Below are 12484 nucleotides of genomic sequence, written 5' to 3' on the forward strand. Positions count from 1 at the left end.
AAATGGCCGTCAGATACCGCATACCGATTTAATTTTCGGATGTAATCAAACCCGGCCATCGTCTCTCCATCGTATGCATCTGTTTTGTATGTATTTTCTCCACCTTACGTGCCGGCCCGCCGACGACAAAACTTTTTGGAGTTGCAAGGGACGGTCCCACGCAGCGTCCTCCCTTTCGCCGACGCGAATCGCGACGAGACCCAGCTAAACCACCACGCCAAATCCCATCCCACCTCCCACCGTTCCGGGGTGCCGACCTCGACGGCCCATTCCGCATTCCCCGCCAACCATGGCCTCGCCCGCTACCGTCGCGGCCCAGATCAACGGCGTCGCTCCATTGTCGCGTCTAGACTCGCCCGCTTCAATCAATTCATCCACCAAACGGAAGCGCGAATCGAGCGACGACGACAACGACCCGGATCTCAATCGCGCCGGCCCGCCCAAGTTACCCGTTAATGGCGTGCACGCTTCTCAGGACCGTAAATCGCTCGTCCGCGACTTCTTTGATGTTTTGCAGAGGTATGCGCGCCGTCGCTGTCAACCCCTCTGCTGCGCCGGGCATTCAATCGCATCCGCCGTTGCCTGTCCCCTCCCATTCCATCCCTGTGCTAACTTCATCCCCCCTAGTCACGACACAAACGGCCCGTCGGTTCTCAAGCGCCCTCTTCCCGATTCGCTCGTTGATGGCGAACCATCTTCGAAACGGGCCAAGTCGGAGGATGGCAAACCCGTTACCATTGCAGACAAGGTGACCCAGGGCACATATGAGGCCCTGGATGACTTGGTTTCCGACATCGTCCAGACTGCAAATGCGCAAGTCAAGGAACTTGGGACTGCAGCTACGCTGAGCGATGCCAACACCGTCACCAAGACGATCGCATTCAGGACGAAGGCCCTAGAGCTCTACAGACAGGAGCTTTCGTATCCCAACGTCCCACGGCCCACCTCTGCGAAACAGTCTCCTAGAGAGCTGCAATCATCAAACCCGGACGGCGTCGTCCTCACAGCAATCGGAGCTGCCCCGACCGCCCGACCGCTTTTCACGAGCCTGCAGCGGAATGCTGCCAAGTCACTTGCCGGAGCCCCCCTGCCCAGGGGTGTCACTCTCACCAACGTTTCTTCCGGGGCTACCCCGTCGGGCGAAAAGAATGGCCGCCCACCTACACTCGGAGAATTGTTCCCCTCCCCCCGGAACCTGCCTCCCCTACAACCACCGAAGGCGCCGAAGACCGCCACGAAAAGCAACGTTTTGACTTTTTACCACCCCGAGCTGGCCGAAAAGTCCAAGTACCGATCGGGGAGTTACTTTTCTTCCAATGTCTCGACAGGCCACTGGTTGGATTATAGCAATGCCACCCCGACGACCCACGCCAAGACGAAACAGAGAGAGCGGGCCCAAAGCCTGGCGGGCATCAAGCCGTCCAGCACCGAGCTTGAGATGTCTGAAATGGAGGCGCTTTTTCGGGGAGCTTTCTCCACCTTCGCACCTTGCCAGGACGACTCGGGCGCCATTGTTCCGTCCGGCCAGGTTGGTCGCATTTGGTGGCAGCGTGTCGGCCGGCGAAGCTTTGCGAAACTCGCTGAGGCGGAGGAACCGGATGATGATGCCGAGGACAGCGCAGCTGCGGATTCAGCAGCTGCCATCGAGATTGACGAAGACCGTGTGAAGGACGCTATCGAGAACTGGGATGAAACCGCGATCGACCCGAGCCTGGATTATGCTCTGGGCAAGAAATCCGACGAAGAGAAAGAAGTGGACGACCTTCTTGAGGAGGTCTCCGACTTGATCGAGACCCTTGCGTCCTACCAGCGCAACCGGAACCTCACACTACCAACCAGTCAAGACCGTTACTCGGCCGATCCGGTTAATGGAGATATGCTCCGTAACGGCAGCCTCTCTCACCAGCCAAGCGAAGAGGAAATGACGACGTACGAGGCGTTGAAGGCTCAGCTGTCGTTGATCATACAGAACCTGCCTCCGTACGCGGTCGCCCGCCTCAACTCCGATAAACTTGCGGAGCTAGCCGTGAGCACCAAGATTGAGATCCGCTCTGACGAGTATCACGGGGTCATGGAGGATGACGAGCCGGCCCGGCTGGCCCGCTTGGCCGCACAGGCGGCAGCGACGTCAAACCAGCGCCAAAACCAGAGGGCGCCGAGTGTTTCCGGCCCGTACGCCAATCAATACCAAGCGCAGTTCACACCGTCGGTCCGTCCCGTCGGGACCGCGCAACACTTCCCGCAAACCCCCGTCCGACCGCAGGGGCAGAACATGTACCCGCGGGCGCCATCCAGCGTCCCCATTCCTCAACCACACCAGCAAGTGCAGCCCCGGCCCGCGCCCGGAACCCAGTTCAGGCCGATGTATGCACCACAATTGGCCAAGGCTCAGGGTCCCTACGGCCATTCCAACATGCCGCACCAATTTGCTGGAACCCCGACGCAGCCACGGATGCAACAGCATCCCAATTATAATATGGGGCAGGCCAACAACCCCAACCACCGATTCGCCCAAGCCTACCCCCCTGGTTACCAACAACACCAGCAAATTCAGCCACACCCACAGCATGGGCAACCTTCCCCAATGCCACAACATCCTCCCCACCAGCCACCCATGGCTCACGCTCACGCCCAGCAACAACCCTACTCGCCGTACACGAACGGTGGGCAAATGCCGAGGACAATAACACCACAGGTTCCACAAGCCCACCAATACAGCCAATCACCTACACCGCCCCAACAGCATCAGCAGATGGCCCGCCCACCCTACGGAAGTCCAGGACCGGGCATGCCACCGAACACAGTCCCTCGGCAGTACTCGGCCGGCTCACCCGGCCCAGGCATGATGCAAGGTGGCGGTGGTGGGGGAGGAGGCGGGAATAGACCGCCCTCGAGCCTCACGGGCTTCGCGACGGTCATGCCCGAAGTGCAGCAGCGGCAGGTGATGGAACAGGCCCGCGCCCGCGCCGACGCGGAGCAACGGGCTAGCGGCCACATGGGCAAGGTTACGCAGGGCGAGGTGGTCGGGCTCGCGGGCATTGGCCTGGCGGGGCACATGGACGTCCACAAGGTCGCCGCTGCCAAGATGCAGATGGGCAACCATAATAATAACGGCAATGGTAACAACGGCCATAGCGTGTCACCTAGCCCCAAGGTGGCGGCCATGCAGGGCGGGATGAACGGCGGCGGTGTTCCTGCCCCCGGCGGTCCCCCGCCCTCGGCGATGGATAGCCCGCGGCCGATGCAGGCCGGCCCGGTGTCGGCGTCGGCGAGTCCCGCGCCGCAGGCGGGGTAGAGGGTCGAACAAGTACCCTACGCAATTGGTGGCGTGGAAGGTTGAGAGTGATGGACGGTCAGTGAGGAGGGCCGGGTTGGGAAAGTGGACCATGGTTGGTTGTACCAAAACGGAGGGGGCAGATACCTGCGGATTACTTCTTTCGGTATGTCTTTAGACGGGGGGAAGGAAGTCGGTGGGAACGAGGGCGGAGAGCAAGAATGGCGTGTGGACGATCTGGATGATCTAATGGATGGGATATGCGCCGGTGGGTGGGTTGGGAGGCGGGGGACGGACCAACTGGAGTTTGTGCGCGGCTTTGGTCTTTGGCCCTACTTGGCTTTTTCCCTTTTTTTTTTCGCTTGATTGCTCGGACCGGACGTGATGCTTCCTTGGACGTACCGTGTGTTTTCTCGGGACTGGAAAGGAAGCGGATCGAGGATTGAGGATCAACAATTGTGATTTTTACTTCTTGTATTTTACTTCTTGGGGTGACTGGGCTCGGTGGTCGGCTTCGGTACATCCCGAGAGTCTCAAAGCGCGTTTTGCCGTTCCTCTTCTTTACCACTCTCATGTTTGGTGGCTTCGTCTGACTGTGTTGGGGAGGAGGAGTGAGGTGATAGATTTCTGAATGGTGGCTGGCATCTACCCGGGCTGAGGAGCTACTAAGCTTGCGGCTTGGGTTTCTCCCGGGAGTGAGCGGTGTCCATCTGTAATGTTGTAAGGAACTGAAATGGAGGTAGTAAGTAGGCATGGCTTGGATAATAAAATAATAGCGTTTGGCTTTTATAAGCTCCTCCCATTTAAGGTATCGTCACTCTTGGCAACACTGGCAACGTTGAAAGCGGAGAGCTCTTCATTTGTTTCATATACACGTACGTCTACGACCAGCAACGCCGGCGTAATAGCTAACTTTGAGTTGGGTATCATTGTTTTCACCTAGCATCCCACCGGCCATCCCATCTAAGAAGAACACTCTCACTTCCAGCCAGCCTCCCTCGGTTTCCCATCCTGCCGCATGTCGGCCCTCAGCGCGCGCAGCTCGGCGAGTAGCTCGTCCTGGAACACATCATAGCGCTCCATGTATAGGCGGCGCAGCTCAAAGGCGACCTCGATGGCGATCAGAATGATAATGATCCATTCGAGGCGGGTGCTGTGGGCCTCGCTCGACATCTTCTCGCTGATGTCGAGCACGCCCTGGGCGACACCAACCACCTCCTGGGCGTACGTCATCTTGTCGTTGAGCGTCTTGATGCGCACGCCGACGTCGAGCGCCTTGCCGATCTTGGCGTAGTACGTCTCCAGCTTCTCCGTGTCCCAGAAGATGTCCGGCAGCGCGTCGGTCAGGTCGTTGTAGTGGTTCAGCTGGCTGCGCAGGTTGAGCAGCTCGCCGGCTTTTTGTAGGATCATGCCGCGTGTTAGAGGCGTGTGCAGGCCTTGTGAGAGTTGCTCAGGGATGTGCCGCGTGCTCTCGAGGTAGCGGGTGAGTGAGCTCTCGAGGACGGCGAGCTTGGTGCTGCGGGCCAGGCCAGAAGAAAAGGCGATCTTGGCGAGGGTTGTCTCTAACCGGTCGCCGGCTTCCACTTCGCGACGGGTGCCCAGCACGACCACGTCTCCCGTCACACGGCTCTGGTCCTGCTCGGGATCTACCAGAAACTCTAAGTCCTCCTCTTCTTTGCTTTCGACAAAAGGTGTCTCCGCAGCCGGGAGGAGATGCCTGGTGGCCAGCGTGTTAACCACGTCCGGTGGCAGGCCCCAGGTCACGACGGTACCGGAGGGAAACACAAATATGTCTCCCATGTTAAGTCCACGAGCGTGGACCACTTCGTGGGACTCAAATCCGTTGCCATCCGGGTCAAGAGAAAACCCGTGGTTTTTCAGTATATCCTCCACGCTGTCCATGTCGAACGATTCGGCTACGCACACAGCGCTGATTGTGGCGCTACCCTCGGACCCTACCCGGGGTTCGGTAGCGGACGGAGGGGGCTTCGCGGGCGCACCCTTCTGGGCAACAATGGCCACGCGGTGGAGTGAGTTTTTCAATGGGGGTTTGCGCTTCTTGTGGGTCGAGAGGTTCGTGTTCGTGTTGTTACTGTTGATGTTGTTGTCTTCATCGCCTTTCTTCCCGGCCTGGAAGCGGCCGGGCGGCTCTTGGCCATCCTGCTGCAAGAGAACATTGGAAGTGAAGAAGTTTCGGCGGCGCGGAATCCAGGCAGCGGGTGTAGGGTGAAAGTTTCGGTGACTGGAGAGGTGTCGGGGCGGCGCTGAAGAGAAGATGGTGGGGTTGGCACTCCGAGCAACCGAGCCCAAATTTGGCAGTAAAGGTCTCATGGCGGTGCCATTGAAAGGGAATTGATATCGGGAATCGAAGGATAAACCGGGCCTCGTTCGGTCAGGCAATGCACTTAGTCTGGAATATCTTGGTCGGGATTTGATTGCGGGATTGTCGGGTCTTGACAGTTGGGAAAAAAAGATGGATAACGAACAAGTGGGATATCCCGGCAGGCAGTGCGTCACCGAGGGTCAAGGGTACCTGAGTGTTCTCGGCACAAGTGTAAATTACGGTAACGTACTCCACCCCCAAGTCGCGCACACCCCCAAGTCGCGCACTTTTGACCGTGAACCGATAGGAAACATCAATTACACCACCACAACAACCGCAATACACTGAAACTATTTTAAATCATGTACATCAGATGTTTCTCCGTCTCCCTGACACGTGCGCGCATTGTGCCCGGGCTTTTCGCACTTACCACAACGCCGTGGAGCCGTCCCTGTTCGAGCCCGCCGACCACCATTTTCCCGCGTTTCACGCTCTACCTGTTCCTGCACCTCTCTCTGGGCTAATATATCATGTGCATCTCCTACAGTAAGTGGTCCTCCAGGACGCACATGTGTCTTTTTGGCCCTTCGGCGCTTGCTCAGTGCCTCATTTGCCTTCTGTAAGGTGCCTATCTCAGCCGTCATTAGGGCCACCGAGTGCGCCAATGCCTGCGTCCCTTTCGCAAGCTGGTCGACAGCAGTGAGAATTGATGTTGGCGAGCTTCCCTGGTGACGGGCAATCCGATCTTTGATGTACTCGCATTGTGAGACAGTCTCTGTTGGGTTCCGTGGCGTCTGGGAGAACCAAGGATCGGCAGCGGCGGAGGGGGGACCAGTTGGTGTTGGCATCCGTAACTTGACATCCAGCTTGGATATCACTGACTCGGGGTCAGAAGGTACTAGACCTGCACCTCTGAACCCCCCTTTGTTGTTGCTCTCGGTCATGGCGGCAAAGTGGGCGGCTTTGAAGGCGAGGAAGAGCTCGACCTTGGTGATGTGGTTGATATGCGCTCTGACGAAGTGCTCGATTTGCCGACCGTACGCCGTTTTTAGGGCACTGTAACACCCAACATCGAGTGGCTGGGTTATATGGGATGAGTGAGCCGGCAGGCTGATGGTGACAATGTTGTTCTGCTTGCAAAAGGCTTCGAATTCGGCCGACAGGTGACTCTCATGCCCATCAAGCACAATCAGCCGATACACACCCTTCGTACGAGACTTTGTGTGCTTATCGAAGTGTTTGATCCATTCTAGGCCGGTCTCGTTGTCGGTCCACCCATTGGAAGTTGGCTTGATAGCCCAGTCGAGTGGGAGCTCGCCCTCGGTATACCAGTTGGCGAGGTGGTAAGTGCCTTGAACAATGAGAAACGGTGGGAGGCACCACCCTTCGCCGTTGATGCACTCAATCGCCGTCGCCCATTCCCGATTGCCAGGCTAAACTGCCTTGCCTCTTCCACGTCGATCGGCGCGCGTCACTACCATAGCTGCGCAGATGACGCCCATCATGAAGCCGGTCTCGTCGAAGTTGTAGAAGTCACCGTCGTGGATGCCGTACTTCGCCCTCATGTTGTGTACAAGCTTAAACCACGCGCCAATAAGTTCTGGGTCTTCGCAGAGGGCTCTCTGAAAGTCGTATACACGATTGAAACGCGTCTTGAGTTCTGGTTGTCGCTTGACGAATTTCTCGGCCCAGTGCTTGCCGACCCCTCCCCCGTCGCGTTGCGCGAGCAGCAAATTAGCCACATCTTCAACACCAGCACGTCGGGGTGCAAATCCTCGCGTATCTAGGTCCAATATATACCTAACAACCGCCTCCTCTTCAATTGCTGTCAATCGGTGAGCTGCAGGTCGTGATTCTGGCTTCGGCGTCTTCCCGTTCATCCTGTCGCGCAAGGTCGCTTCGGGTACATTGTAGTTTTGGGCAGCGCGTCGCCGACTGAAAGTCTTATCTCGTTGTATTGCCTGAATAGCAAGATTGATTCTACTCTCTTTGGATTGCGATGTCATTTTTTGCTATTAAGTTATTTCAAGTTGGGGTTGGGAGGTCGTAGCACGGTCAAAAGTGCGCGACTTGGGGGTGTGCGCGACTTGGGGGTGGAGTACGTTACCTGTTACCTCAATACCCAAATACAATTCAATCCCGGTTCCTGTCTGGAAGCTCACCCAAGCTCCACATCACCAACTGCGACTTCGATGAATGGACAAGTGGCAGCCGGTGAACTAGCCGACCACTTTACCGTCTGCTACCTTCCCGACGCCCAGTCCAGATTCCGACGCCGACTTCCAACATGGAAGACATCCGAGTCGAAGACTACCTAGACGATAAGCTACAGTCGACGACCGACTTCGAGGACTTGGACACGTTGATCAGCAGCGTCGAGTACCAGCGCAGCCAGTTGCAGTCCCAGCTCGATGATGCCTCGCGAGAACTAGACGAGGCGCGCAAGTCCTCGGAAGAACGCGCCGCCGCCCTCGTGGCTCAAATCGACGAGTTCCAAACCCTCCAGAAGAGCATCGACGTTCGCCTCCAGATCATCGCCGAGTCCGACGCCCCCGATGAGGCCATCCGTCGTCTGGAGCCGCCTATGAAGCAGCTCCACAAGGTTGACCTCGCCTACCGATACCTATCGCTGTTGCAGGACGTCGAGGGTTTGCGCCAGGCTGCTCGGTCGCATCTCCCGCAGGACCCAAAGGCGGCGCTGGAGCCCTACACAAGGTTGAAACAGCTTTTGATCCGGCTGAAGGAGCTTCAGCACCAGGCTGATGGGGCTGCGGTGCACTTGGTGACCCATGTCGAATCTGTGACAGACAAGTTATGGGATGAGATGAAGAAGACCATGTGGGATGAGCTCGAGTCCGTGCTAGCCAAGCGTGGGTGGCCGAACGTGGACCCGGACTCGGATGTGGACGACGATTGGCTCCGATGCTTTGAGAAGCTCGTCGACTTGCAAGCGCCCGAGGTCTTGTACTCGCCCAGCACTGTCAGCCTACTGCCCGTGGATGTGATGTCCCAGATATTCATCAAGGAGTTCCGCTTCCATTTTCTCAGCGACAAACCGACCAGTAGCCCGCAGGTTATCACGGCCCACTGTTTTCCATGGTTCTTAGCTTTGATCGAGAAGTGGGAGGACTTCTTAAGGGACAATTTTGGCTCAGCCCTGGCCGCCAAGTTTGGCGACACCAACGTTGCACACAAGATAGTGTACATGGACCCTGTCTGTGCCTTCATAACCTCCTTGCTGCCTGTCATGAGGGAGAAGATTGCTGTTACTATCTCCGAGACGTCTGGAGATACCGTATTTTTAAGTAGCCTCCTCTCTCAACTAATGACGTTCGACGAGAGGCTCAGCTCCGGGTTTGCCTATGACGGCGGGGAATCCGAGGAAGAATGGGGTGGGCTGACATCAGAAGTGCTCAGCCAGTACTTCAGGACATGGCTAGATGCCGAGAAGAAGTTTGCGCTGGAACGTTACCAAGCCATCATGACGGCACCAGACGCAAGGAATATCGACTACGACTTCGCCGCTACCGGAAAGACTAAGCCCACGTTTGCCGCCGTCCGGGTCACCGATCTCCTTCGGTCCGTTACGACCCAGTACGAGCGCGTCAAGCGCTTCTCTCACAAGTTGCGCTTCCTCATCGACATTCAACTCACAATTTTGGACGAGTACCACGACCATCTCAGGGGTACGCTCGAGGCGTACTTAAGCATCACCTCGACAGTAGGCAGAGCCTTTGGTGTAACCAAGGAACAACTAGCCGCTCTCGAAGGCACGGGTGCTCTTGAGACGCTGTGCAAGGTGTACGGCAGCGCCGATCAGATCGTCAACACCCTGAGAGACTGGAGTAATGAAGAGGTGAGCACTGCGTTATCTCAAGCTTCCCGTGCTCTAACTGACTTGACCAGTTCTTCGTTACATTGTGGGAGCAGCTCCAGACAAGAGCCAAGGTCACCGAGGACCAGGCCAACCTCGCCGGCGGCATGAGCTATGACCACGTTAGGGACAAAACGTCGGCGGCTGTTGGTAAAGAAAATGATGACCATGGCATTCTCTTCGATGAGACCATCGCTGCGTATAGTCAAAGACGAAAGCGGGCCGAGGAGTTCCTCTCAGAAGCTCTCGTCGAGACACACCGGAAGGCATTCAAGGCCTATCTCCACCGCCCGCAGTGGAGCACCATTGCCGACGATGCTTCGGGCGATATTGCCGTCACGGCGGAGCTAGACGAACCTTTAAGAGTAAATATTCCCTTCGTCTCGCACGGTACCTTGGCTGACCAAAGGCAGATTATGAAACGCGACCTGGACTTCCTCCAGCGTGCCCTCGGAACAGCCGCCTTCCGCCGGGTGTGGCGTGAGGCACTCGAACAACTCAACAACACCTTGTGGGGGGAGGTCTTGATGAGCCACAGATTCACCGCGTCAGGGGCAGCCCAGTTCAGCCGTGACCTGCACGCCATCTCCGCGCTCGTCGAACGGTTCATCCCCGACGGTTCGAGCTCGCTGGGAAGCGTTAGCGACGCTCTCCGATTGCTGAACCTCCCGATAGAGGCCCCGGAGGGGGGCATGTCGCTCAAACGGGCGACGGACATGGTGTACACGGATAACACGGAGGCGAAGAAGGTTTTGGACGAGCTGGAGGTCGACTCATTGACCTCGGCCAACGCAAGGCAAATACTGCAGCGCAGGGTAGAAACCGCCGAATGAGCGCTATCTATGTGATCCAAAATACCTATCTATATACAAGCACCGAAATCTCCGAATGGTATCATCTGCCATTTCATCAGGCTCCCCAACCACCTCCCTTACTTTGTCCCGCAACAACCGTTGAGGGCGCTCTAATCCTAGCCGTTGAAGGACTCGTCCCCGCTTTGTACCGGTGTCGGCACGTTATCAAATCAGCCTTGACCCTCCGGTCGGCTCCATGATGGTCGTTGTAACCCCTTGGTCCGTCCGTCCGCCCGGAAAGGCCTCTCAGTTAATCGCCCGCATCGTCATCTCCACCACAGCAAACGTCCCCGCGCTGACGGGCATGGCCCTCAACAGTGTCGGCCCAATCCCCTTCCAGAACCCCCTCAAGCCCTCGGCCCGGAACGTCTGGGCGAAGCAGTCCCGCATTGTCTTGTACCGCTGCTCCGCGCCGAACCCATCCGTCTGCATCTTGCTCTTGACCACATCAAACGGATAGCTGCCCAACCACAGCGCCTCACCCGCCAGCCCACCATAAAACGCCACCTTCCAACTCGCAATATCCTTCCGCTGCACCTTATTCCTCTCCGCATCCGAATTCATCAACCACTCAAACGCCAAAAACCACACCCCATACGCCTGCGCCTCGCGCAACAACGTCACCGCCTCCCCGCGATACAACCCCCTCGCCACCCCACCCCCACCCCCCGGCGCCGCACTACACAACTTCCGCACACAATCCAACGGCCCGGTATACAACCTCCCCGCCCCATGCGGCTGCGTCTGCAGCCGAATCCTTACATGCTCAATCGGCCCGGAGAGGAAACTATTCGCCAGACCAGCGAAGGCGCCCGCGGCGTAGTACTCGCCGTAGCCGAGCGGGGTGCCGCGCGCGGCGGGGCCCCGGCGATCCTCCAGCCAGCGGCGCGCCGCGTGGAAGGCGCCGAACTGGATGGACACGCACGCGCCGATGCCCAGCAGCGGCGTCAGCGTGCCCTTGTAGAAGGCCAGCGCGCCCTCGTGCCGGTAGATGGAGGTGGCGGCGGCGAGGGCGGAGGGGTAGGCTTGCGAGGTTTGGAGGCGCACTTTGACGATGTCGAAGGGCTGGCCTGTGTTTGGGGGGGGGGGGGGGGGGTTGTTAGGCTGGTTGAAGGGAGGAGGAAGGGGTTTGGTGGTGGGGGAGAGGGGTGGTGAGAGGGACGTACCGATTAGCACCTGGGCAATGCCGCCTGCTGCGCCGGAGAAGAGGTCTTTGGCTGTCTGCAGCCCGGACGACGGGGCGGCGTCGTGCGCTTCTACGTCTGCGGCAGAGTCGGCCATTTTCTTTTTTTTTGGTTGCGTTGTTGATCGTTGACAGGAAGGTGGGGGTTCTCGTCGCTCTTGAAGAGGCTGGGAGATCAGACAGACCCTGAAAACGATTCAATTGCAACCGTCCGAGCCCAATCCGTCGGTGCAATGGCCGTATCGTCCACGGTACAGAGTTGCGAAACCAAAAAGTGAGTGGTGTGCTGTCGGTCGCGCGGGCCGGTGTCGGCTATCGGAGGGTCTCGTCTCTCCTCCGAACAATCGCGGATGGGCGGGGTGGGGGACCCTGCAGGACAGGGGTGCCTGAGTGGTTCTGGAACGCCGGGTCGATGGCGTGCGAGATCAATGCGGGGACCCCTGTTCTGCAAGAACCGAAGGGTCCAGTCCCTGACTGATATATTCAAACTCCGCTATCTACATACATTGATTGGACCACCTACCTAGCGGAAGACTACAGGGACTACAGGTGGAAAGAATCTGTTGTAGTGGGTTCCATTACACGGACGAGGAGACTTTTATGACACCAGAGCTATGAATACGCAACTTGATTTAAAACTCGAGGGCTGCTTATACTGAGTCATTGATAGCCTAGTTTCCGCCAGTGACCGCTGTCTCTTTTGTTTCTCAAATATTCGAGTGGAAAAGCCAGTGGTTCGAGTCTTGCGGGTGACAACGCGGCAGTACCTACCAATTTGATAGTATCAGGTCAATCATAACTCACTATTCCTTCCATTAGAAATCATAGTTAGGTGGCTACCTACACAAGACGTTACTATCAAATTTGACTAGGTGGTTTCTAGCGTTCCGTGGAACTTTTCTACGTGCAACAACCAAAACAAATATCAGCGTACTCCCTTACTATCTAAGGTACCTAGGTACCCGGCCCTTTGTTT

General features: G+C 57.4%; 5 protein-coding genes across 5 annotated transcripts; 2 read left to right on the top strand and 3 right to left on the bottom strand.

Annotated features, from left to right (window-relative positions):
- Positions 1-174: 174 nt before the first annotated feature.
- On the top strand, positions 175-3362 carry F5144DRAFT_366651 (uncharacterized protein). Its single transcript, XM_066784444.1, has 2 exons — positions 175-519; positions 628-3362. The coding sequence occupies exons 1-2, from the start codon at positions 290-292 to the stop codon at positions 3293-3295; spliced, it is 2898 nt and encodes a 965-aa protein (XP_066640314.1). The 5' UTR covers positions 175-289; the 3' UTR covers positions 3296-3362.
- On the bottom strand, positions 3363-4140 carry F5144DRAFT_366652 (uncharacterized protein). Its single transcript, XM_066784445.1, has one exon. The coding sequence runs from the start codon at positions 4026-4028 to the stop codon at positions 3429-3431; it is 600 nt and encodes a 199-aa protein (XP_066640315.1). The 5' UTR covers positions 4029-4140; the 3' UTR covers positions 3363-3428.
- Positions 4090-5764, bottom strand: F5144DRAFT_583706 (uncharacterized protein). The gene has a single exon (XM_066789569.1). It carries the CDS (start codon positions 5603-5605, stop codon positions 4253-4255), a length of 1353 nt encoding a protein of 450 aa, XP_066640316.1. The 5' UTR covers positions 5606-5764; the 3' UTR covers positions 4090-4252.
- A 2120-nt stretch (positions 5765-7884) lies between these two features.
- Positions 7885-10304, top strand: F5144DRAFT_606068 (TIP-1 family-domain-containing protein; the record flags this gene model as incomplete). Its single annotated transcript, XM_066791473.1, has 3 exons — positions 7885-9453; positions 9504-9836; positions 9885-10304. 3 exons carry the CDS (start codon positions 7885-7887, stop codon positions 10302-10304), a joined length of 2322 nt encoding a protein of 773 aa, XP_066640317.1.
- Positions 10305-10571: 267 nt separating this feature from the next.
- Positions 10572-11874, bottom strand: F5144DRAFT_539881 (mitochondrial carrier domain-containing protein; the record flags this gene model as incomplete). The annotated part of the gene is made up of 2 exons (XM_066787135.1): positions 11492-11874; positions 10572-11395 (listed from the first exon to the last, which is right to left on the bottom strand). The coding sequence occupies exons 1-2, from the start codon at positions 11604-11606 to the stop codon at positions 10572-10574; spliced, it is 939 nt and encodes a 312-aa protein (XP_066640318.1). The 5' UTR covers positions 11607-11874.
- Between the last annotated feature and the right edge of the window lie 610 nt (positions 11875-12484).

Source organism: Chaetomium tenue, assembly GCF_020726465.1.
Source record: "Chaetomium tenue strain MPI-SDFR-AT-0079 chromosome Unknown F5144scaffold_6, whole genome shotgun sequence".
Taxonomy (NCBI): domain Eukaryota; kingdom Fungi; phylum Ascomycota; class Sordariomycetes; order Sordariales; family Chaetomiaceae; genus Chaetomium; species Chaetomium tenue.